Source organism: Macrotis lagotis, chromosome 1 (assembly GCF_037893015.1).
Source record: "Macrotis lagotis isolate mMagLag1 chromosome 1, bilby.v1.9.chrom.fasta, whole genome shotgun sequence".
Lineage (NCBI taxonomy): Eukaryota > Metazoa > Chordata > Mammalia > Peramelemorphia > Peramelidae > Macrotis > Macrotis lagotis.
In genome coordinates this window covers 881,509,446-881,535,482 of record NC_133658.1, presented here as the reverse complement: position 1 = coordinate 881,535,482, position 26,037 = coordinate 881,509,446, and the positions used below count along the sequence as shown (strand labels likewise).

General features: G+C 43.2%; 2 protein-coding genes across 4 annotated transcripts; one reads left to right on the top strand and one right to left on the bottom strand.

Annotated features, from left to right (window-relative positions):
- The first annotated feature begins 1,262 nt into the window (after window positions 1–1,262).
- On the top strand, window positions 1,263–12,814 carry LOC141509148 (F-box only protein 6-like). The gene is made up of 5 exons (XM_074218450.1): window positions 1,263–1,522; window positions 5,718–5,844; window positions 7,532–7,627; window positions 9,358–9,493; window positions 9,970–12,814. Exons 1-5 carry the CDS (start codon window positions 1,264–1,266, stop codon window positions 10,153–10,155), a joined length of 804 nt encoding a protein of 267 aa, XP_074074551.1. The 5' UTR covers window position 1,263; the 3' UTR covers window positions 10,156–12,814.
- Window positions 9,737–23,735, bottom strand: MAD2L2 (mitotic arrest deficient 2 like 2). Of its 3 annotated transcripts, none has more exons than XM_074218462.1 (9): window positions 23,651–23,735; window positions 22,614–22,665; window positions 22,373–22,491; window positions 17,627–17,698; window positions 16,506–16,606; window positions 15,510–15,604; window positions 14,779–14,852; window positions 11,498–11,590; window positions 9,737–10,709 (listed from the first exon to the last, which is right to left on the bottom strand). In XM_074218462.1, the coding sequence occupies exons 2-9, from the start codon at window positions 22,651–22,653 to the stop codon at window positions 10,668–10,670; spliced, it is 636 nt and encodes a 211-aa protein (XP_074074563.1). In that variant the 5' UTR covers window positions 22,654–22,665; window positions 23,651–23,735; the 3' UTR covers window positions 9,737–10,667. The 3 variants fall into 3 exon arrangements, with proteins under 3 accessions (XP_074074563.1, XP_074074562.1, XP_074074564.1); XM_074218461.1 differs by having other exon boundaries at window positions 23,647–23,730; XM_074218463.1 differs by lacking the exon at window positions 23,651–23,735 and adding an exon at window positions 23,277–23,358.
- Between the last annotated feature and the right edge of the window lie 2,302 nt (window positions 23,736–26,037).

Below are 26,037 nucleotides of genomic sequence, written 5' to 3'. Positions count from 1 at the left end.
AATGTCTTTAGAACACAGACTGTCAGGGCTGGGAGGCAGCTTAGGGCTGAGGCTGGGGGCCAGGAGCTCTCCTCACTTAGCAGATGGGGAAAGTGAGGCCCTGCTCGTCTGTCAGTGGCTTAGATATTGATTCCATCAGGCCATAATCATCATCAACAGCAGCGGCAACATAACAGCAACCTCTTCTATGACACTGGAAGATTTACAAAGGGGCAGCCAGGCAGTGCAGATAGAGCACCGGCCCTGCAGTCAGGAGGACCCGAGTTCAAATCTAGCTTCAGACACTTAATAATAACCTAGCTGTGTGGCCTTGGGAAGTCACTGAGCCCCATTGCCTTGCAAAAGCCAAAAAAAAAAAAATTAAAAATAAAAAAGATTTGCAGAACACATTGTAATCCATCTCATTTAATCACCACAACCCTGTTGTGAAGTACCATGATTCTCCTCATTTTTAGAAACTCTAGTGGTACAATGGTTAAAGCCTTGTTTCCAGAGTCAACAAATTGTTGTTCAGTCCTGTCAGATTCCTCCCAACTTCATTTGAGGTATTCTTGGACAAGATACTAGAATCCTTTGCTATCTCTTTCCCCAGCTCATTATGCAGATGAGGAAACTAAAGTACACAAGGTTAAAGGATTTGCCCAGGATCACCCAACTAATAATGGTTTGAGGCCAGATTTGAACATAGAAGATGTGACTTCCTACCTGACCTAGCTGCCCTAGGAGTCAGGAAGAGGTGAGTTCAAATTCGGCCTCATATTCCTACTAGTTGAATGATCCTGAACTAAACTCTTAACCTTAGTTTCTTCCATTCTGAAATGGAAAGGAACAACCATTTATCAAGTGTCTACTGTATGCTAAGCACTTTTTACCAATATTATCTCCTTTGGTCCTCACAACAACGGATAGTAGCATAGTATCTACCTGCCAGAGCTGTTGAGGGCCAAAGGAGATAATATTGGTAAAAAGTGCTTAGCATACAGTAGACACTTGATAAATGGTTGTTCCTTTCCATTTTTCAGTTCAGCATGCTGAAGGAGAAAGAGGTTAAGTGACATGCCTGGTGTGAAACAGTTAGTACATATCTGAGGCTGGATTTGAACTCAGGTCTTCTGACTTCAAGTTCTATGCTCTTTATAAACTCACCATGCTGTCAAACATTCTTCCACTTGTCCTCTTTCCTTCCCTATTTAGATACCTACCTCCTCCCAGGCTTCTACCAACTGTGGATGATTGTCCATTCCCACCCCTGGCACCACGGCCATGGCCTCCATGAGTGAGCTGCCTGAGAATGTCCTCCTGGAGCTGTTCTGCCTGGTGCCAGCCCGGGACCTGCTGAGGCACTGCCGCCCAGTCTGCAGCCTGTGGAGGGACCTCATCGACCTGATGTCCCTGTGGAAACGCAAGTGCCAGCGAGAGGGCTTCATCTCTGAGAACTGGGACCAACCAGTAGGTGACTGGAAAGTCTTCTACTTCCTCTGCAGCCTCCAGAGGAACCTGATCCGCAATCCCTGTGCTGAAGGTGAGTCCCCTAACCCCCTCACCACCTTCACCTCATCAATAGGCATGTAGACTATGCAGGGGCTGGGCTCTGGTGTCTGAAGGCCACTTTAAATCCCAGCTCTGACAGCCTTCACCCATGTGATCTTAAGTCACTTCCCTTGGAGGTGATAATAACCCTGGATTTGGAATTAGAGCACCTGGGTTCCCAATTTCGGTTCTTTCTCTTACCACATGAGGGACCTTGGGCAGGTTGCACATAAAATAGTAAATGAACACCTCAGTTGCCATTTGAGGTTTTCTCTGGACTTCAGTTGCTTCTTCTATAATAGGAAGGGGATTAGATCAGATGACCTCAAATTTCCCCTCCAATCTTAAATCCAGTATCCTAGAATTTTAAGTCATGGGCCTTATTCCTTAAGTCAGTTTCTTCATGTAAAATGAAGAGGTCAGATTAAGTGATTAATGGTGGAGCAAAGACTCAAGCCCTCAAGTGCTAAGTCAAAAAACATTTTATTAAGTGCCTATCACTCAACAAGCATTTATTTAGCATCTACTGTAAGCCTGACAGTGAGAATAGAAAAACAAAAGTGTAACATTCCCTGCTTTCACAGTAGAGGCTGAGGGGAGGAAAGGTATTCAAGGATGCCCTGGCTGAGTGCTGTTGTATCCCAACTCATAAGAAAGTGTCCTTGCCGGGGTGAAGCCAAAATGGTGGAGTAAAGAAAGGAACTCCCTCAAGCTCTCCTTGAGACCACTCCAAATATCTTGACTCTAAACCAATTCCAAAGTGTCATAACCCACAAAAAGACTGAGTAAAATAATTTTCTGACCCAAAACAACTTGGAAGATCCAAGGGAAGAGTCTGTTACCCTGGAGTTAGAAAGAGGCTGCAGCACAACCTAGGCTGTGCAGAGAGAACCAGCTCCAGCCAACCAGCAACAGCCCATGGTCTGTGGAGTCTGTGGCAGTGGTAATGCTTTCCAGACCTCTCAGCCTAGGGATTGCCAAGGACAACTTGGAAGGATGGCAGGAAAACTCTGCCACACCAGAGTGAGAGGGAAACCCAGTCTAGCACAGGCCTAAATGCGAGATTCAACAACCCCTTCCCAACCAGAAGCAGGGCTGGGGCCCCACCCAGCAGGGAGTCACCTGATGGCTGCTTCTAGAACAAGAACTGAAAGGGGATCAGGGGAGATTGCAGGGGTCTCGCTGCTATGCCTGGGGCAGGACTCTGTTCACTTGCCCTACTCAGATCCAGGTCTCAGTCTGGGACCCCCAGTCTCAGGAAAGGGAGCTTTACTGCCATAGTAGAACAAGGATTCTCCTCACAGTTCCAGGGCAGAGGGGAGTGCTGTGGTCATCCACAGACCAGATCACAGACCAGGAGAGCTGTCAGAGCCTCTCATAAGCCTTGAGGGAATTGAGGTCCTGGGGGGGGGGGGGTGTTCCCAGAAAACAACTGTAAAATTCCTCAAAAGCTTAGGACTGTGTGTCTCTACCCTGGAAGCAGAGCCCCACCTTAATATAGAATTAAAATCAAGTCATAGGCTGGGGAAATGAGCAAGCAGCAGAAGAAAAAAATCCAACCATAGACAATTACTTTGGTCCTATGGAGAATTAATATACACACTCAGAAGATAACAAAAGTCAAAGGTTCTGTATCCAAAGCTTCCAAGAAAAATAAGAATTGCTCTTAGGCTATGGAAGAGCTCAGAAAAGATTTTAAAAATCAAGTAAGGGAGATAGGGGAAAAATTGGGAAGAGAAATAAGAGTGATATGTGAAAATCATGAAAACCAAATCAGCAACTTGGTGAAGGAATTACAAAAAATCACTGAAGAAAGTAACATCTTAAAAACCAGTTTGGGGCAGCTAGGTGGCGCAGTGAATAAAGCACCAGCCCTGGAGTCAGGAGTACCTGGGTTCAAATCTGGTCTCAGACACTTAATAATTACCTAGCTGTGTGGCCTTGGGCAAGCCACTTAACCCCCTTTGCCTTGCAAAAACCTAAAAACAAAACAAAAAAACAAACCAGTTTGGGTCAAATGGAAAAAGCAGTCCAAAAGGTCAGTGAGGAGAAGAATGCCTTAAAAAGCAGAATTGGCTAGATGGAAAAGGAGATACAAAAGTTCTTTGAAGAAAATAATTCCTTCAAATGTAAAATGGGACTAAGGGAAGCTGATGACTTTGTGAGAAATTGAGAAACAATTTTAAAGAGCAAAAGAATGAAAAATTAGAAGAAAATGTGAAATGTCTCATTGGAAAAAGAGCTGTCCTAGAAACCAGATCTAGAAGGGATAATTTAAAAATTATTGTACTACCTGAAATTCATGACCAAATAAAAATCCTAGACTTCATCTTTGAAGAAATTCTCCAGGAAAATTGCCTTGATATCCTAGAAGCAGAGTATAAAATAGAAATTTAAAGAATCCATTCATCATCTCCTGAAAGAGATCCCAAAATGAAAACCACCAGGAATATTATAGCCAAATTTTAGAATTCCCAAGTCAAGGAGAACACATTACAAGCAGCCAGAAAAAAACAATTTCAATATTATGGAGCTACAGTCAAGATTACACAGGATTTAGCAGTGTATACATTAAGAACACATAGGGCTTGGAACATGATTTTCTGTAAGGCAAAAGAGCTTGAATTACAACCAAGAATCAACTACCCAGCAAAACAGAACTTACTTTTTCAGGGGAAAAGATGAACATTCAATGAAATAGGTGACTTTCAAACTTTACAGTTGAAACAACCAGAGCTGAACAGAAAGTATGATCTCCAAGTATAGGACTCAGGTGAACAAGGTGGATGGGAAGGGTAAATTATGAGGGATTTATTGATGCTGAACTGCTTGTATCCTTATATGGGAAGATGATACTGATAACTCATATGAACCTTCTCATTTATTAGGTTAATTAGGAACATATTTAGACAAGACCAGGAAGGAGTTAAATTTGAAGGTATAATATATTAAAAAGATGGAGTTGATAGGTGAGAAAGGAATGTACTAGGAGAAAGGGAAAAGAGAGGTAGAATGGGGTAAGTTATTTTACATAAAAGTGGCAAGAAAATGCTTTTGCCATGGAGTGGGAGTGGGGAAGGTGAGGGGGGGAGTCAGTGAGCCTTTTCTTTCATCGGAAGTGGCTCAGAGTGGAAGTAACATACTTACTTGATTGAGAATAGAAGACTATCTTACCCTAGAGGAAAATAGAGGAAAGGGGTGGGAGAAAGGGGATGGGGGGCAGGGTGTAGGTGATAGAAGAGAGGGAAGATAGTAGGAGAGAATAGTCAGATACACACTTTTGAGGAGGGACAGGGTGTAAAGAGAGAGAGAATAGAATAAATGGGGGTGGGGGAATAGGATGGAGGGAAATACAGCTAGCAAAAGCAACTGTGGGAAAGAAATAATGTTGTAATTTCTCTGATGGACATAATTATGATAAAGAATGCTGTCTACCCCCAAAGTAATAACTAATGGTATCTAAATACAGACTGAAGAACACTTTTTTTCTCATCTTATTTTTCTTGAGTTTTCTTTTTCTTTGGGGGGGCAGGATTATTTTTACTTTTACAACATGACTATTGTAGTAATGTGTTTCATGACTCTACATTTTTAACCTACACCAAGTAATTTGCTTTCTCAGTGTGAGGGAGTATGGTGGGAGGAAGGGAGAGAATTTAGAACCCAAGGTTTTGAAAGTAAATGTTGAAACTTACTTTTGCACATAGCTGGAGGAAACAAAATGCAAAAATAAAATTAAAAATAAATAAAAATAAATATTCTTTATTGGACATTTTGAGTTTATAATGTTTAATCTCCCCTTTTGTCCCAAGTTACTATGGAGCAGCTTGATATAACGGGGGAATGAAAGAAAAATCCTGGAAAAGCAATAATACCTCATCGCAAAGAATGCTATGTTGTTGTTCAGTCTTGTCTGCCTCTTAATGACCCCATCAATCATACTGTCTATGGTATTTTCTTGGAAAACCCAAGTCTTCCTGACTCCTGGCCCTGCCCTCTATCCAAAACTGCCTCCTAGACAAGGTTAAGTGACTTGTCCTACCCAGGTCATGTAGCTAGTAAGTGTCTGAGTAGTACTACTTTGAAGACAACTATCAAAACCCCATCTAAGCATTCTCTTATCTAAATATCATACCCCCTGACCTATCTCCCCATGGAACTCAAGATTCTGCTTATTCTTTTTCTAGAGGGGTTGAAATTTTGGAGAATTGACCAGAATGGAGGAGATAATTGGAAAGTAGAAGACTTACCTGGAGGCCATGGGAAAGACTTTCTAGATTTCAGAGTCAAGAAATACTTCGTCACCTCCTATCAGTAAGAGGAATCCTGACTTCAGTGGGAGGGAGGGGAAGAATCAGGGAGAGTTGGGCCAGGAGATCTCTGGACAACTAAGAAATAATAAGTTATAAGAACCAACATTTATAAAACCCCTACTGTTAAGCTGAGCTAAGTATTTGACAATTATTAGCTCTAGTATTCTCATTTTACAGTAGGGCACACTGAGGCAGACAGTGGTTAAGTAACTTCCTAGCAATTGTCTGAGGCTGAATTTAAACCCAGGTCTTCCTGACTTTAGGCCCAGCCCCTATCCCTTAGGCCACTAGGCCAGTAGCTCTTAACCTTGGCCATCCCTGGAATGCTCTCCATCATTACTTCAGCTGTAGGTATACCTCTTTTCCTTCAGCCAGTCCCACTTTCTGCAGGAGGCCTTTTTCAGTGCCCTCAGCTTCTGGGGCCTGCCTTTGTGAAATCACCTGCCATCGAGTCTGAGTCCATTGCTTGACTCTGCCTGGTTATTCTCGTACCATCTCCATTAGAATGTGAGGGCATCCTCAGATCTCAGCACAGTGACTGGCACAAGGAAATGCCTAATAAAGTGAATGACTAGAGAGTAAAGTCAATCAACAAGCATTTATTAAGTACCAGGTGCCAGGGGGGCACTTAGGGAGCAAAGAGGATAGAGGTCCAGGCCTAGAGGCAGGAAGACCTGAGTTCAAATCTGGCTTTGGACACTAGCTGTGTGACCCTCGGCAAGTCACTTCACCCTGTTTGCTTGTTTCCTCATCTGTCAAATGGGCTGGAGAAAGAAATGGCAAATTATTCCAGTAGCTCTGCCAAGAAAACCCCAGGTGGGATCAAGAAGAGTTGAGACATGACTGAAACAAATGAACCACAAATGCTAAGTGTTGGGGAAGCAAAGAAAGGTAAAAGCCAGGCCTGCCCTGCAAAAGCCCACAGGACCCAGGATCAGGAGCCAGAGGAGACCATCTAGTCTCATGTCCTCATTCTGTGGATGAACCAGCTGAAAGGCAGTGACTTGTCTAAGGTTACTCAGGACACAAGCTGTGGGGAAGGGACTCAAATCCAAATGCTCTGATTCCAAAACTCCTCATGTGCTTGACTTTGACACTTCCTCCTTTGACTGAAGGTGATTGTTGAGGTGTCAAAAATGAGTTACCAAAATTACTGGATGCCAGATTATTGATTGGTGTTCAGTTGGTTTCGACTTTTCATGACCTCATATGTGGGGTTTTGGGGGCAAAGATACTGAAGCAGATTGTCATTTCCTTCTCCAGCTCATTCTATGGATGAGGAAACTGAGGCAAACAGGGTGAAATGACTTGCCCAGGGTCACACAGCTAAGACATGAGGTTGGATTTGAGCTCTGGAAGATGAGTCTTCCTGACTCTAGGCACAGCACTCTGTACACTTACTGACACCTAACTGTCCTAAATTACTGATTACTAACTTTCAAGGGGAGTATTTAACTTGCAGAGATGATTTAATGGAAGGTGACTCCTCTACATTATTCATCCATACTCCTGCTAGAGTCATAACTCCAGGACCTTCAGAAGGGGTCACAAGATGGTCCTTGGAAGTCACATGCCCTGGCTGGCATGGTGCTACCATCTCCACATCTCTCTGAGGTTGCTGAGGTGATGAGGAAGATACCCAGTTCATTACTGAGCCGACCTAGACCCACCTTCTCATGTCTCCCCAGTATCTGCCTCAAGTCGCAGTTGGTGGATCTGAAAGCTGAGGGCTATTGGAAAGAATTGATGGACACAGTGAGACCGGACATCGTGATCAAGGACTGGTGAGTGGGGCTGGGATGGGATGGAATGTTCTCACATCCAGTTGCTCCTTCATTTTCATTATGACCCTATGAACAAGGCAAGAGAGGGTAACTTAGACCAAGTCACACATCACTGATCATTTTTCTCATTTCTTTCTATGGAGAACACCACCATCCTCATCCTCAGTCATCCAGGTTTATGGTCTCACTGTCATCCCTGACTCCTCAGTTTTTGAACCTATCCCCTCTTTTCTATACTCATCACAGCCACCCAAGTCCCCCTGGACTATTACAGGAGACTCCTCTTTGATCTTCTTTCTGATATCTCTTCTTCCTCTCCAATTTACCCTCCATGTAACTGCCAGATTGATCTTTGTAAAGCACGAGGTGGTTCCAGGTACTCCTATTAACTCTAGGATCAGACACAAAGTCCATCTTTCTAGGTTTGTCATTCATTACTCCCCTCACAAGCTCTGTAGTCGCAACTTAAGTTTTCTTACTGTTCTTAGTTTCTTGCATGTCATCTCCCACCCCTCTAGCTTTGCAGGGGTTTTCTCAAGTGTGGACCTCCCTTTCTTTCACTCCTGTTCCTTCCTTGGAAGCTCAGCTCAAGTACCACCTTCTCCATGAGGCCATTCTTGACCCTCCTAGCTGCCACTGCCTCCCCTCTAAAATTATTCTATATTTGTATATACATATGCAAATATATAGTTTTCTTTGTTAGAATATAAGTTCTCAGGGCGGCTAGGTGGTGCAGTGGATAGAGCACCAGCACTGGAGTCCGCAGTACCTGAGTTCAAATCTGGCCTTAGACACCTAACAATTACCTAGCTGTGTGGCCTTGGGCAAGCCACTTAACCCTATTTGCCTTGCCAATATATGTGTGTGTGTGTGTGTGTGTGTGTGTATTTAATCCAATCCAACTGGTCAGGAAGACCAATAGTTAGGCATCTTCCTCATCACCCCAGCATCCTCAGGCCATATGCAAATCTATTTGTGACCTGGAACAAGTCACTCCCTGAGTGCCTCAGTTTCCACATTTATTAAATAAATGTGTTAGACTATTGGAGCTACATGGTCCCTTCCTACTTTATATCAAAGATCTTAATAAGCACATGTTGAGTTGAAAATCAAACAAGACATCTCAGTTGGCTATGCTAGCAAGGTATAACATCAAGAAACACTTCCCAACTGTCAGAGCTATCCAGAAGTAACATGGCAGTACATCATGTTATGGAATCAGATTGAGAGCTGTTAAGCATCTCAGAGGTCATCTAGTCCAACCCTTCTTACAGATGAGAAAACGCAGGCTTGTAGAGACATCAAATGATGGATCCTCTGTCACACAGGTTGTGAATGTCAGAGTCAAAAATTGAAGCCAGGTGCTTTCATACCAAGACCACTGGTCTTTCCTCATCACTGCCATATCACTAAATGTCCTAGATCAAAAACCAGTTGACCAGTGGTTGGGAATATTATAAAGTGGTATCTCAGCCCAGTTGCAGAATGGACTCCATTGACTTTTGGGGGTTTTTTTTTAGCAAGGCAATGGGGTTAAGTGACTTGCCCAAGGTCACACAGCTAGGTAATTATGTGTTTGAGGCCAAATTTGAACTCAGGTCCTCCTGACTCCAGGGCTGGTGCTCTACTCACTGCACCACTGAGCTGCCCTATTCGATTGACTTCTGACATCCTGTCCCAACTCTGGGATTCTCGGCCCACACTCGGCTGGCCCTTCTTCCCTCCCTTAGGTATGCTGCCAGATATGACTCCGGCTGCCGCTACCAGATCTGCGTGCAGTTGCTGTCAGCTGACTTCCTGGTTCTGGATTCATTTGAGCCCCCAGTGGTGGAGATTGAGCAATGGAGTGATGCCGAGTGGAGAGAGGTCAGTAGGGAAACAGTGGCACCTTTCCCATTCAGCTCTTTGTCCCTATTCCACCTTTCTTTGGAGGTGGCTTGGTCAGATAATACTTTACGGAAGGGCTTCTTAATCTAGGTACAATTTATTTTTTATATATTTTATATTTATAAAAAATCTCAACTATAAATATTTATGTATTTTGTAAATATTTAATATAAATTTTAGAAATATATATATACTTCAAAAATGATATTTCAAAGTAATTGGTTGATTTTGTAATCCCATGTATTTTATTTTATCCATTTAAAAACATGACTGACAATAAGCTTCACAAGAGGGGTCCAGGACACAGAAAAGGTTAAGAACCCTTGCTTTATAGCCCAGACCTTTCTATCCCATACTATCTCCATCCCCTACTTGTTCTCTCTCTCCAGTCCTACCAACCCAAGGATAAGAATCATAGCACTACCTCCTCCAAATGACTAACTCTCTTTTCCCAGGTCTCCCACACATTCTCCAACTACCCCCCAGGAGTCCGTTACATCCGTTTCCAGCATGGTGGCAATGACACTCAGTACTGGGCTGGGTGGTATGGTTCCCGAGTCACCAACAGCAGCATCACCATTGGCCCTGAGATCACCAGAAAACCCAGTGCTACAGAAGAGGCAGCCAGACATAACAACTAGATCCAGGCCCAGATGGAATGAATGCATCTTCCTGCCTTTGCAATGTTTCAATAAATACTTTCTTTGTAGATAGACTAGAGGTGGTTTGAGGAAGGAGAGAAGCATGGGGTCTGGGGTGAATGGTCCAGGTTCTTCTAGAAGCCTCCTCAATCCAGGTCAATCAGGGCTTTGAGCAACAATCCACAGGACGCTACCCTCGGGTTTCTTATTGAAACAAAAACCACAGTCCAATATATACAGTGGCCACTTGTGTTCGGAGGGCTCCAAGGATAGCAGGGAACAGGGTCCTGGGTTCTCTCCACCCTCACCCTGGGATTCCTTCCTAGTGATCAAAGGCTGGTCAGCATGTGATCAGAGCTGGCAGAGGGAGCCGGTCTCAAGGGCAACGTTGGATTTGCCTGGTCTGTCAGACAATGGGATACGAGCACTTGAAGCCAGGGTGCAGTTTCAGGCCTGTAGGGACCCATGATGGCTGCCAAGGTCGAGTCCTGCATTAGTTGGGGAGGCCTGCTTCAGCTGCTCTTGTGAGCCCTTTCCTCCACGTACAGTTGCATCTATTAGAAGGAAACCATGCCAATGGTAATTATGGTTAAAGGTTGTATTTCTGTGACCTTCAGGGGTTACAGAGAGGTATTACCATCACCACCCCATCCCATTTCACAGATGTTCAGAACACTGAGGCTCAAAGGAGAAGTGATTTGCCTTGGGTTACAAAATACAAAGTGGAAGGGGGACCAGACTTGGTGTCAGAAAGCAGTGGTTAGAAGGAAGAGAGAAGCAAACCTGGTCTTGGCATTGGCTATAACACCCTAATCCCCATCCTCTAATGAGGACCATCCAAAAGTGGCACAGGCTGCCTTGGAAGGTAGTGGGCTTCCCTAGTGCTTTCAAGCAAGGCCATGCATCCAAGATGGAACAGAAGGGATGTTTTTTGAGTTGGGCCCAGCTGGCTTCTATGAGTCTACAAAAGGATCAAATGGGGCCTCTTTCTGACTCTGAGACAGATACTCTCACCCAAAAGGGATGGGCAGTTAGAGGACATGAAGGAATGGCCAAGGGCTGCTGTAGTGCCCACCTCTGTCCCGGCCCTGGTCTAGGTGAGGGAGCCTGCCCATCGTGCCCTTGGCCAATCAAGATAGGTCAGGTTGCTGTGACCTGGTTATGGCATAGGAGAGACCAATTCCTTCTTGGAGAGTGTGAAATAATAGGATGGCTATTCCTAAGCTAAGAAGGTCTGCTGGGGCTTCCTTTGGTCAGTTTTGATCTTGGCTTCTGGGCTCCTATTGTAGCACTTGCTAAACAACGTGAAATGTCCCATGATGTTCTTCCCACCCAGCTTCACCTTTAAAATATCTGAGGTCATGGTCTTCAGTGGGATTAGTCGAGGATCATGCATGTGCACATCTTGCTCATCTGCCAAAATCCAGGGGAAGTCCTAAGGACAAAGAGGGCAGAATCCATGAGACGTAAGTTGAAGAGGACAAGCCCCTCTGAATGGGGATAACTAGTATCTATGTAAAACCAAGAAATATCATCTGTAAAGGAGAAAAAAACTGAAACCTTCCCAATAAGGTTAGGGGTGAATCAAGGATATCCATTATCATCATTAATATTGTACATGAAATGCTAGCTATAATAAAACAAGAAAAAGAAATTGAAGAAATTAGAATAGGCAACAAGGAAACAAAACTATCAGACTTTGCAGATGATTTGATGGTATACTTAGAGAATCAACTAAAAAACTCCTTTGAAATAATTACTCAACTTGAAAAGAGATGCTAGATATAAAATAATCCACATAAATCAACATTTCTATATACTATCCACAAAATTTCCAAGCAGCAAGAGATAGGGGGAAAAAATCCATTTAAAATATCTGCAGATAAAATTCCTGGTAGTCTACCTGCCAAGACAAACCCAGGGATTACATGAACACAATTACAAAACACTCTTCACAAAAATAAAGATATCTAAATAATGGAGAAATATGAATTGTTCATGGGTAGGGTCAATATACAGACAGTTCTCATTTTAGATAAATTCATAAAATATGATTTGACTGAAAAGAATTCTGAAAGAAATTCACATTCCAGAAAAGAAATGTTAACTTTACTGGAAGCTCTGTTTTCTCTCTTTTTGCTCCTGTAGACTTACATCCCACACTCCCCTCAACAACTAAAAACAAAAACAAACCAAAAAAAAAAATCCTCCAAATGAAGCAAAAGAACAGATGGGCACTATCAATAATCACGTGGGGAAAAAAATGCTCTAATCACTGCTCATTAGAGAAATACAAATGTACTACCCCACATCTTTCAGAGTGATTAGCATGACAGAAAAGGAAAATGACAAATGCTGGAGGGAACAAGGAAAAACTGAGACAATAATGCACTGGGCAGGGTTTTATGGGCACTTAATCTTTCATCTTTTTTTCATTTTAATAGTATTTTATTTTTTCCAATTAAATGTAAAAGCAAATTTTAACATTCATTTTATTAAAATTTTAAGTTCCAAATTTTCTCCCTTGCTCCCTCCTCCCTTCCTTACCTCTCCCCCTCCCCAAGATGGTTAACAATTTCATCTAGGTTATCTATGTGCAATCATGTATAACACTTCTGTATGAGTCATGTTGTGAAAGAAGAAACATGAAAAGAATAAAAACATGAAAAAATAAATGTTTTGATCTATATTCAGACTCCATCAGTTCTTTCTTTGAAGGTGAATAGCACTTCAGAGTCCTTTGGAATTGTCTTGGATCAATGTATTATTAAAAATAGCAATCATTCACACTTGATCATCCTTACAATGTTGCCATTGCTATATACAATATTCTCCTGGTACTGTTCACTTCACTCTGCATTCATTTAAGTATTTCCAGATTTTTCTGAATTCATCCTGCTTGTCATTTCTTTCTTTTTTTTTTTTTTTTTTTTAAGATTTTTGCAAGGCAAATGGGGTTAAGTGGCTTGCCCAAGGCCACAGAGCTAGGTAATTATTAAGTGTCTGAGACCAGATTTGAACCCAGGTACTCCTGACCCCAGGGCTGGTGCTTTATCCACTGCGCCACCTAGCTGCCCTTGCTTGTCATTTCTTAAAGCACAATAATATTCCATCATAATCATATACCAGAATCCTGTTATTCCCCAATTATTGGGTCATCCCCTCAATTTCCAGTTCTCTGCCACCACAAAGTAGGGCCTTACCACAGATTTTCTGTATCAAGGTTATTTCCCAGTAGAATGGAAGTGCCTTCACTGATTTGTCTTTCATCTAGCAGAGTGGCAACACACAGGAGGTGCCTAATAAAAACTTGTTGACTAATTGTATATCTTTTTCTTCTCTCTTAAGTCATGGGCCTGGCCCTCATGGAGCTCTCTCTAAGCTGGGTCTCAGTTTCCCCCAGCCAGATGTCAAGAGGATCTTTTCATCCTTCCAAGCTCTTCCCCTCATCATAACACTCCCCACCTTTTACAAATGGTGGATGACTGATAATTTTTTAAAATTTCACTTAATTACCATCTACTTATGCCAAGTCCTGTGTTAGGGGATGGAGGGGGCTTGGGCCCCAAAAAAGAGTTGATCATAGAGACATCGACCAGATCTCACAGGTTCCCTTTTGAAGCACACCCACATCCCTCTTCTCCCACTAGCCTTTGTGAGAGCAATAGGATGTTTCTTCTTCCCCGTTTTAGGATTGTCTCCTTTTGGCATAAGAATTGATTGATTCTGATATTCCACTAATAGCCCAGAGACAGAGACTCATCTCTCAGTTGGCCACAGTGGAGATGGACTTTTTGGGGGGCAGAGAATTATCTGCTTAGCTGGGGAGGGAAGAGAGGACCACGTCAATAGGGCGCTGTATCTGGGATCCCTGCCTACCCATCTTGTTCATATTTTGTCTGCTATCGTCTCTATGTTCACCAGAGAAGGTCCACCCAACATCCTGAGATTCCCACATGCTCTTTAATGTTGTGATCGCCAAAGTTTAACAGTGGCATGTGCATCCATTTCCCTTACCTCTTCCCTCAAAATCACAGACCCTGGAAGTGCTGAGTGGTTCTGATCGGTGAATAAAGATAAACTCACTCAACCTTCCATTATCTAGCAAGTCTTAGACTGTGCCTCAGACCTCAGCCAGTCATCTACCCAGGGACCATGCCCCTTCTCCCTGGAAGTCCATCCACTCAGTTTTGGCCCTTCTGTTTTGAGACTTAACTGACCAGATACATGAGGCAGGTAACCCACTATATATCCAGGCTGTTCTAATTCATATTTCTCATCCACCCTGAGGGTCTCACCACCTTCCCAGCCATCCCCTGGATACATCTATATTTCCTGTGATACATTAATCACATCAACACCTCTTTCTGAATAACAATCTTGACTTATGACTCCATTCTGAAGCCCTATGATTCTCTGACCAAAAAGTTCCCCCTAACAGTTAAAGGTTATCTCAGTATTTTTCTCCCCAGTACTTTTTCATTCACTCAGTCATATTGACTTGAATGATTCACAGGGGAGAGATCAGCTAGAGAGAGGAAAAGAGACTGCTCCAAGGTCCCTAGCACTAGCTGTCCTCCAGACATTGTCCTATGACACATAGAGTTAGGGACCAGAACTCACCTTGATCACCTGAATCTTCTCCATGTTTCGTGTGGCCGCTTCCCGTGTGTGAACCAAGACAGTGAAGGTACAACCTGCAATAGAGAGGAAGAGACATCAGAGCAGGAGGGGAAGGGAGGGGTCCACAGAGAGGAGTCTAGATCATTCTCTCCCGGGATGCTCTCCATCTGTCCTTGCTTCAGAATGGCGCTCTGGTTCCTGAATATTCAGAGTAAAATGCCATAGGGACCACATCATCTAAGACCAGGTTCCTTCAAGGTCAATTCAAAGCCTCTATGCTTCTGGCCCTCCCAGGTCTAATGAAGACTAAATAGAGGTGAGGAAAGACTTAAGGACAGCCTCTTTTTATTTTTAAAAGAACCCCAAGTGCACATACATACTAAGAAATGGTTACTACTAGAACAGCACTAAAACAGAGAGAATAGTATGAAAGGATGGAAGAGGAGTAAATCCATCATGGAAGACTTCCTAGAGGTGGTGAGGGGCAAGTCAGGCTCAGAAGAACAGGAGTGGCACAACTGGCTTGATCAAAGAAGCAGAGCATGATTGGGATGGGGCATGTGTGGCATCACCAGGGATGCCCGGGGATTCAGCTCAACCCCAAGAATGACCTACCTACAGGTCCATCTTCACCAAAAAATGCCCAATGGGCTCCCATCCAAGAACTGAGGCTGACACCCAAACCTCCCTGGAGTCAGGAGAACACTCAGGACGAGGAGAGCACTGCCTACCTGGAGGGTTGTGGTCCAGGACGGCATCACAGACACTAATCTTCAGGATGAAGGCACGGAGAAGCTGCTCGACGTGGGACAGCAGAGAGTCTGAGCTGGGAAGGAGAGAAGGTGGTGACCCACCTTGTAGGGGCTGTACCCAGGAAGAGGGAGCTGGTGCTTTGGAAAATCATCTCAATTAATTCTCTCAGAGGGAGAAACTAAGGTCCAGAGAGAGAAGTCACTTGACAAGCTGAAACTGGAACCCAAGGTCCCTGACTCCCAGGACAGGTGTTCTTTTCATTAAAACCATATAAATGGCATCTAGCAAAGGGTTCTAGGTCCCCTACATAGATTGCCCCATTCTTTGGGGCTCCTAAGCACATTGGTTTGGGGCTTTAGCATGATATCGCTCAGAAGGAAAAACTGAAGACATGGGTTGATCTTGGATAAATCACTTCACCTCTGGGTCTTTTTTAACTGTAAAATTAGGGGTAGAGGGGTGGGATAAAGTTCTAGATACCTCTGAGGTCCCTTCTAGCTACAGATCTATGATCCTATGAGAAATACCAGGCAAGTATGCCCTTTTTAGATTTTTCCTCAGCCTCAATTCTTCATCCCTAAAACCTAGAAGTTAGATTAGGCCCCCTGGCTATCTAGGGGACCTCTTTTCAGAATCATGATTTCAAACACCTAAAAATAAAATAAACAGGACTAAAAGGGAGGCCGTTTCTATTGAAATATGATTACCAAAGTGTTGATAAAATAAGCTCATGGGCCAGGTCAAGAACCCCAACATTCTCAATGACAAAGTTCTTTCTGGTTCTATCAGACATATCCCATGTTTTGACATTCTCTTTTCTAAGCCCCCCCCCCAATATTCTTTCTTTTCTTTTTTTTTTTTTTTTTTGGTGAGGCAGTGGGGCTAAGTGACTTGCCTAAGTTGACACAGCTAGTATCAAGTGTCTGAGGCACCATCTTCTTTCAAAATGAAGGAGACCAGAGTTCTGGACTTACCTGATAGAAAGTAGAGGAGGCTGAGTGATTTCGAAGACAAATCTTTCCACTGGGTGGTGCTCTTTGTCCAAAATCACCACCACGACCTTCTCTACATCATTCTGCAAATACAGATCATTCTCATCCCATCCATCCCACAACATCAAGCATAGCAAAAACAATTTAGAAACCAGTATCCTAGCACCTACATCTTTCTCCAGCACCCTGCAAGCAGAGACACCCAGAACTCAAACCCAAAGTCCCTCTATTGTCATATGTATGAAAATCACCTTTTTCCTCTGGGCAAAAAGGGACCTAAAAAGTCAGACAGTTGTCAGAGACCCCTGACTCTAAGAGTCAGTCAGCAAGCAAGTCAATAAGCAATTATTAAATGCCTACTATAGGACAGAGACTATAGCAAGGATTAAGGGTAAAAAAGCAAAACCAAAAGCAGACCTATCCTCCAGGAATGTGTTTCCCTAAGAGAGACAACATGCAAACTACTACGTCCATATAATGGTAAATTGAAGATAATTGTGTGTGTGTGTGTGTATGTAAGATTTCATTACATTCTATCTGGGAAGGAAGCTAGCTCCCTTTACCTATTCAAATATCAACTATTTTTTACTTTACCAAAAAGAATTGTTTGGGTACCAAGTGCTAATCCTGGCTGACCCAAACGGTCATCCAGCCAGTATGTGTCACATCATCTTTCAACCTGCAATTCTATATAATTATGTCGTCATTACAACAGAGAAACATGGCACAGAAAAGTTTGGGCCACATCTGGATCCAGAGGATCATAGATTTAGAGGCAGAGAAGGGTTGAAGACCATTAACTTTTTCATTTTAGAGGAGAAGAAAAAGAGGCTCTGGGTATACATCCTCACTCAGTGACTTACTGTTTCTGTGAATTTGGATGAATCATTTCAACCTATCTGAGCCTCAGTTTCTGTCTGGGTTCTACAACTGAATGGGTTCTAAGGACTTTTCCAAGCCTAGGTCTAATCTGATGATCTGTCTCAAAGCCCAACCAGAATCCCAGAATCCATGACATCCAGAGGAAAAGGAATGATGCAATTAGAAAGGATCAGAGGGATTGGGGGGGATTTGGAGGGCTGGGGCACAGGATTCCTACTCACCTTCTCCAACAGTGGCTTAACACAATGAAGAGTATCTTGAATGTACTGATTTAGCTCCGGATGGCAGGACATCTGTTCATAGAAGAAGCAAGAATGAGGTCCTTAGAATAATCAATCATTATTTATTAAGCTCCTATTATGTACAGATGCTGAGGATACAGAGACCAAAAAAAAAAGTAAAAATATCCCTGACCTAAGCAATCCAACTGTAACACAGTCTTATTAAATGAGAAAGAAGGGTGATATGGAAGGGCCTCAAGAACTCCCATCTCTACCCTCATCTCCCCTAGGTCAGTCGTGATCAATGGGCATGCCATGTTGTTGGATAGGTCACAAAATTTTGTATGTAATTATAGATTAAAAGTCATTTCTAAATAATTTATATATATATATTTGATTTTTTACTAGCATGTGCACCATGGTGAATCTAGTATTCACAAAATTAGAAACAAAAAACAAAAAAAAACTGCCTTTCAATTATAGGCTCAAGACACCTAAGAACACAAATTCACAAGAAACAAAAATAGAAAGTCTTACTGAGGAGAAAACTTTTGTGTGTATATCATATACCTCCCAACTGTCAATTTAAATCTTTAGTGTGAATTATGTCCAAAGGGCTATAAAACCATGCATACCCTTTGACCTAGCAATACCACTAGAGCAAAGAGAACAAAGAAAAAGGAAAAGGACCTATTTGTACAAAAATATTTATAGAAAGTCTTTTTGTGATGGCAAAGAATTAGAAATTGAAGATATGTTATGAATGTGATGGAATACTATTGTGCTTTAAGAAATGATGAGCAGGATGGCTACAAAAAAAAACTTGGAAAACTCATATGAACTGATGCCAAATGAAGGAAGCAGAACCAGGGGAACATTGTACAAATTAACAGCAATATTGTATGGTGATCAATAATGAATGACTTAGCAATTTTGATCAAGACAATTCCAAAGGTCCTACAGTAAAAAATGCAATGCTATCATATCACCAGAGAGAGAACTGGTGAACTCTGAATGTAGAGCGAAGCATACTTTTGTTACTCCCTTTATTTTATCTTGGGGCTGTGTGTGTGTGTGTGTGTGTGTGTGTGTGTGTATGTGTGTGTGTTATCTCTTATAACACAGCAAGAAAATATGTTTTGCATGATACACTTGCAAATTGTTTCTCAAGGACAGAAGAGAGGCAAGAGGGAGACTGAATTTGAAACAAAATTTTGAAAAATGATTGTTAAAAATATTTTTTCATGTAATTGGGAAGTATTTAAATAAATAAATATATATATATATATATTTTAAAAACTCAGAAAAAAAAAATCTTCACCATGCCCTAAAGGTAAAAAATACAATATAAGCCCCAAAAAGAGAAGGAAAAAAAGATTTAAAGAACATCACCCTAGAAGAGTTCAAAAGGGGACAAGGAGGATTGTTTGGAAGGAGGCATAGCCATCCTTCACTATTGATGATACCCTCCCTTTCCCCATTAAGAACCCCTCCTAATAAGTCCAATCTGTCCTTAATGTTAACTGTTTCAAGGGTAGTAGGTCTGGGGTCAGAAAGACCTGAGTTCAAATTCAGCCTAAGATAATTTCTAGCTGAGTGACCCTAGGCAAGTCACTTTGCATACCTCAGTACACCTTCAGGGTCCATTGGTTCTGGTTCCTGTCTGGGATAAGACAGCTTTGACATAAGGCTGGAGCAGGTCTACTAGACATAGTATTCATGGTAGGGGATTTCTGACTAGATATAGAGTATGTGAGATAGTCTCTATCAGGAGAGGCACAAAACAAGTTTTTCAAAGATGTTACAAAAATATAGCCTAGCTTTTGTAGACAGAAAGTTAATTAAGTTAAATTATTTTTTCTATCCAGTATTTCTTCTTCACTATTTTATCCCTGTTTGCCTCAGTTACCTCATTTATAAAATGAGCTGGAGAAGGAAATGGAAGCTCACTCTAGTGCCTCTACCAAAAACACCCCAAATGGGGTTATAAAGAATCAGACATCACTGAAACAACTGAACAACAAACGCTTCCATTAGAATCTAAGGTCTTTGATTTTGTGTTTATACTTCTACCCCTTAACACAGTCAATGTTTAATAAAGACTTTTCATCCATTTATACCATGTGAGTTCCAACTTAATTCAATATTATTTTAAAAAATACAACTACCAAAAAAAGTCAAGTCTCCATTCTAGAACACCATTTAATTACTAATGGTAAGCATCCTTATGATGCTTTACGAATATTATCTTCTTTTATTCTCATAACAACCTTGGGAGTTGCTATGATTATTTCCATTTTAAAGTTGAGGAAACTGAGGCAAAGAGAGTGAGTGGCTTGCCATCAAAGTCATAGCCAGGAAGCATCAGAGGTCAAATTTGAGCTGTTATGATATGATAAGTCAGGAATACAGAGACAAAATGAAGCAACATTGTTGTCAAGGACGTATGGGGTTCCATGCTTCTCCCTTCTGTGGAAAGTGGAAAGATTTCTTTTGTTCCCCTAAAGATTTGACTTAGGTCCTTCTAAAGAGAAAAAGCACTAAACCTGTGATATTTGATACTTATAGGTATCCACCAAAGCAGATCAACACCTTCTCTGTCTCTGACACATATTGTTTTGATTTATCCAATGTCACAAAGCCAGGGGACAGTTCTCTATTGACCAGACCAACTACTTCTACAGACTACAAGTTTCACCTGAGTCTTGAAATTCAAAAATCCTTATCTGGGAATCATGAGGCCTTTCCAGAATCCCTCAGTTCCCATGCATTCTCTCATAATATTGTTCAGTCATTTTTAGTCATGTCCAATTCTTCCTGACTCCATTTGGGGTTTTCTTGGCAGAGATATGAGAGTGGCTTGCTATTTCCTTCTCCAAATCATTTTACAGATAAAGAAACTGAGGTAAGCAGGGGGAAATGACTTTCCAAGGGTCAGCTAGAAACAGCTAGATCTAACTCAGGCCTTCCTGACTCTAGGCCCCGTGTTCTGTGCACTATCTTCCTGCCATTCCCACCTTCCTCCTCATGCCTGCCAGCTGCCCATACTGCCCTGCCATATTATTCAGTATTCTGTATATACACACACACCCAAAGAATATAATCCCTTTGAGGCCAAGATTGTTTTATTTACCTCTGTATCCCCAGCACCTGGAGCAGAGTAGATGCCTAAACAATCATAAGTGTTGATTGATCTCACAGCATCCTCTTTTCAAGATTACCTTTTTTCCATGTTTGTCGGGGGTTAGGTGTAGGAGAAGAGGGTAAGTAAAGGATAAAGATAGACAACTGTTATGTTTTCATAACATAACAGGGGAAGAAAGCATACATAAGGGAGTGGCAAAGCTGGGGAGGACCATTTTGATTAGGAGAGCTATGGCAGAACCATCACGAAGCACTATAGTGACACATTCTTTCCATGGATAACAACAGCAGTTGGATTGATTATGGCTCCAGCATTGGAGAGGATGGAGGTTTCCCCTCTCTTTCCCATCCCAAATCTGCTTAGGAGACCTTCAGGGAGGCTTAGAATTGGTTAAGGCCTAATCAGGCTCCCGGGGGTAAGAAGAGTAAATGAATGAAAGGACAATTTTTTAGTGGCTTCTTTGACTAGCTATTTTTGTTGTTGTCTCTCCCTTAGATCACCTATCAATTTTCTTTCCCAGTCAACAATTTAAGAGATTAGGGGGAAGAATGATTTCATTTGAAATAGGTCAGGAAAAGAAATAGGTGGGATCTGGGGATCTCAGAAACCAAGCAAGTACTGGAAATGGAAGGATCAGGGGGTCACCTTCCCAGGGGACCCTAGGGCTCAAGCCCAGGAGAAAAGCCAGAGAGACCTCAAAAAAAGAAATCTACTTCCCTCAGATTTTTACTAGCTATGTGACCCTGGGTAAGTCGGACTTGAAATCCCACCAACACCTTCAAAGCTCTGCTCCCAGTGTCAGAGTTTGACATGGGGGCCTTTCCTGAATCCCGCAGCTGCTAAGTACTGTCCACTGAAATATTTCCCTGTATTTATTCTGTATTTCCTATACCTATTTTATTACCCCTCAAGAGACATCAGAGGCATCAGGGAGTGATAGAAATTACTCTGGAAATACAGTCAGTGATTCTTCTCTTCATTTTCCATCCACTGGTTTTCTGGAACAACCATCTCCCCCCGGATAAGCTCCTCACCTGAAATCTCATCATCCTGGAATCTGATCCAACCTTGATTCTTATCCCCTTAGCTACTCCTCCCTCTGGATTTAGGGAAGGTTTTCAACAGCTATTGAAAAACATTCTTTATATCCAACCCAAATCTGGCTCCCTGTAACTTCCACCTACTGGTTTTATGGGGGGGGGGGGCAAGAAAAAGAAATTGGAAGGCCTCTTCCACAAGAACCCCCTTTGATCTTTGATCTATGAAAATAAGCTATCAAGTCTATTTTCCAGGGCAAAGAGCCCAGGTTTTTCAAATGATACCAATGTGGCATACCTCTGGACCCAAGTATCAAAATGTCCTTTATAGGGGCGGCTAGGTGGCACAGTGGATAGAGCACTGGCCCTGGAGTCAGGAGTACCTGAGTTCAAATCCAGCCTCAGACACTTAATAATTACCTAGCTGTGTGGCCCTAGGCAAGCCACTTAACCCCATCCACTGCCTTGCCAAAAACAAAAAACCTAAAAGATGTCCTTCATAAAATAAGTTGACCAAGAACTAAATACAATATTCCATAATATTTTCACAGCTCCATCCCCTACCTGGACAGGCACATTGTACTTCTTTCTCTTCTGGAAGATGCCAATAGGGTAAACCTCTCGGACATAGAGGATGAGATGCACTGCCACTTCCAAGAATTCACAAAGAACATCAGCTACAACTGGAGACAGAGAAACAAGTGCCAACGGATGAACAACGGGCCAAGTGACACACCCAGTGACACCATCACCAGCCAACCTTCATGTCAAGTTCTCCAGCCAGAGCCCTGACAAAAGGGCTTACCTTGTCCAAAGTTAAGGTCCTGCCGCGTGAGGGTGGTCATTCTTCCGGCCACCTGGGGAAGGAGAAAGAAGGTCTAGTCCCTTCTTGTTCCAGTAAACCCACAGATCCACACGGGTAAAGAAACAGAAAAACCTTTGATCCTCAAAATTAGACAAATTATTATTAAAATAAAATCAAGAACTCCAAAATCCTTACTACCATCTGCCACCTTGATGGGTGGATTCAGGCTACTGGGGAGCCCTCCGTAATGGATTCAAATCCCTACTTGCAAGGACTGCTGAGCAGAATCCTTAACAGTCCCTCAAATCCTAACAGCTGGAGACCCCATTAGGACAGCAAGGGTATTCCTATATAACAACACGGATGCTAACGGCTACCACGCATGCTAAGCATTTTCCATACGTTATCTCACTTGATAATCGTAATAACCCTGGGAGAATATGAGCTCCTTGAGGGAAGGTACTGTTTCAGGGTTTGTTTTTCTCGTTTTGCCTTTACCCTACTACACTAGTTAGCTTTTAATAAATGCATGGAATAAATGAATGAACAGCCTGGACTTCAGCTCCGGGTTCCCACTCTTCAGGCCTCAGAAGCCCATGTGGGGTGGGGGTGGGGCGGGGTGGAAACACTAAATGAAATGAACAAGGAGTTGGGGAAACTGACCCTGTCACTGGACCAGCTGGCCCAGGGGCGCGGCCCGGGCCGGGGGTTAGGTTTGGGGGTTCCACAGTCCAACGAGCATCGCCCCCATCTCCTGGGGAATCGGGGCGCAGCGAGGGGCTCTCGCTGGCCAAGCCCGGCCCGGCCACCTGGCCCTAAGGGTCCTCCCCACCCAACTCTGCCCAACAAAGTTCAGTTTCCACGTCCCCCTTCCCGGGACTCCCAGGACGGCGGGGGTCGGCGAGGGGAGAGACAGGAAAGGGCCCCTCCAGGATGGGCGCCTGAAGCGGCTGCGGAGGGGCTCGGGACAATGCGCAGCTGGCCCCCGCGCCCCTCCCGGCCGCCCCCGCCCCGGGCCCCGGGGCCCCAGTACCGGCCTCCGGCGCCCAGACGCTGCGGCCCGGCTCGGGCCCGGCTCCGCTCCGCTCCGCTCCCGGCCCGGCCCGGCCCCGGCCCCGGCCCCGCGCCCGGCGGGGTGACGTCCCACCGCCTCCCGCCCGGTCCTAGCGCCCGGCGTGCTCCGGGCTCCGCCCCGGGCTCCGCCCCTAGCCCCGCCCGGGCCAGCCCGTCTCCGCCCTCCCCTGGGCGGCCGCGGAGGTGCCGGCCACACCTGGCCCGGTGAGCTGGCGCGGGAGGAGCCCCGCCCCCGCCGGCGTGGAGAAAGGATGCCAGTGCGGGGTGTTGCTGGCTGTGACCCCTATCAGCAGCGAGCCCGCCTTCTCCAGCCCCTTCCTTCCTTCCCAAGGGGGCTAGGGCCCCCTCGGAACCACCTAGGGGTGTGACCTTGGGCAAGTCACTGACCCCATCGCCTTGCGGAAAACAAGAACAAATGTGAACACCGGGCAGGTCAAGTCATCTCAGCCTTAGTTTCCTCATCTGTAAAATGGGCTTATTGATAGCACCCATCTCACATGGTTGTTGTGAGGATCAAATGAAATACTATGGGGGATAGAGCACCAGCCCTGGAATCAGGAGTACTTGAGTTCAAATCCGGTCTCAGACACTTAATAATTAATTACCCAGCTGTGTGGCCTCGGGCAAGCCATTAACCCCATGGCCTAGCAAAAACCTAAAAAAAAAAAAAAAAAAAAAAAGAAATACTATGAGCAAGTAACTACAAATCTTAAGTACTAACTGTCATTATTGTTATGTTTGTATTGATTCATTTTTAATTATAATATATAGTTTATATAGTGTAATATAGTAAATAAAGTGCACCTGTTGTCTCCCTCATTAAAATGGAAACACTGTTTTGTTATAAGAGAAGGAGAATCTTAAAGTGTTAACGAAAGGCTAGCTGCCATAATTATATTTTTACTATTAGCTTTTTAGGTTGTCCATATTTTTATACGTGCTTATTGTCTCCTTCAAAAACTAGAGACTCAATTCTTGGCTTTAATGGATAGCTCTCTGGGAAGGGGAGGAAGGGGAGTCAGAAAGAAACAAGAGGAATTCGAAAAGATATAAAACAAGACGTAAATACGATTTCAATTTTAAAAAAGAATAACTAGGGATGACTAGGTGGAGCAATGCATAGAGCTATAGCCTTGGAGGCAGGAAGAGCTGAGTTCAAAACAAGCCTTAGATAGTTGACACTGTCTCTGTGACCCTGGGCAAGTCACTTTTAACTCCAATTGTCTTCACAAAAAAAAAAATAACGATTAGCATTCATATACTGTTTTTTTAAGGTTTGCAAAATGCTTTACATATATCAACTCAATGAAAACTCATTGTGAATAGGTATTGTTCACACTTTGTATTTGTGTTTCCAGCTCCTAATACAGGCCTGAAACAGAGTAGATGCTTCATACCTGTTGATTGATTGACCTTTAACCGATCAGTTCATTTTACAGAGATTAAATGATTCCCCACCCACCCACCCAGGTCACGCAGATAGAAAGGTTAGGGTCAAACTGCTAATTCCAGGAATCCAACCTGGAATATTTGGGGGTACTTATCAGAAGTCTATTGCTAGCATCTGACCAAGGGGCATGGAATATCCTGTCCATGGACATATGAGGCCCATGAAATCATTTGGTCTGGTGCTCCCAGGGCAGCCACAAGCAGGACTAAAAATTCAAAAACTCTAGGAGCCTTTTAGGGGTAAATTAATTAAATGTTGGCCAAATATAACAGGTTAAATTTTAAATTTATAATTTTGTATGACCTGTGGATGATGTTATAAATATCCAAATGGACCTTTGCAGAAAAAAGATTCCCCACCCTTGCTTGAGACAAAGGGTATTCACATTTATGGTCAACTAGATGGTGCACTGTCCTTGGAGTCAGGAAGACACTTACTGGTGCGTGACCTTGGGCAAGTCATTTAACTATTTGCTAAGCTGATTGCCTGACATCCAGGAACATCCTGATCCATATCTGGCCACTGGACCCAGATGGCTCTGGAGGAGAAAATGAGACTGGTGATCCCCTATCACTCAAATCCAATTCTTGGGCTCTTCATGGTCTCATCTCCCTGATGTCATGGTCTTCTCCAGAACAAATGACAAACATCATTCACATTTAAGGAAGGCAATATTTCAGAGTTCATTAACACTTTAATTTGTAAGGGTGAAAATATAAGCGCTATAGGAATAGGGACTTTTTAATTCCTTGTTTTACATCTCCACTGCTTAGTAGGTGCCTAATAGTAGCTATCAATAGATTGATTGATTGTGACCTCTCCTAGAAGGATTTGCATTTTACTCTAATCCCCTGGAAGAAAAGGATTCTGGTATTAAGAGAAGGCAACATCTTCCAGGGA

Bases quoted from the DNA above. Each gene is read 5' to 3' on its own strand.
- LOC141509148 (XM_074218450.1), top strand. From the start codon at position 1,264: ATGGCCTCCATGAGTGAGCTGCCTGAGAATGTCCTCCTGGAGCTGTTC. The intron at 1,523-5,717 runs GTGAGTCCCCTA...TTCTTTTTCTAG, and splicing joins CCGCAATCCCTGTGCTGAAG to AGGGGTTGAAATTTTGGAGA. The intron at 5,845-7,531 runs GTAAGAGGAATC...ATGTCTCCCCAG, and splicing joins TACTTCGTCACCTCCTATCA to TATCTGCCTCAAGTCGCAGT.
- MAD2L2 (XM_074218462.1), bottom strand. From the start codon at position 22,653: ATGACCACCCTCACGCGGCAGGACCTTAACTTTGGACAAG. The intron at 16,607-17,626 runs GTGAGTAGGAAT...CTGTATTTGCAG, and splicing joins TTAAGCCACTGTTGGAGAAG to AATGATGTAGAGAAGGTCGT. The intron at 10,710-11,497 runs GTGAAGCTGGGT...TCCTTCTAATAG, and splicing joins TGACCTCAGATATTTTAAAG to ATGCAACTGTACGTGGAGGA.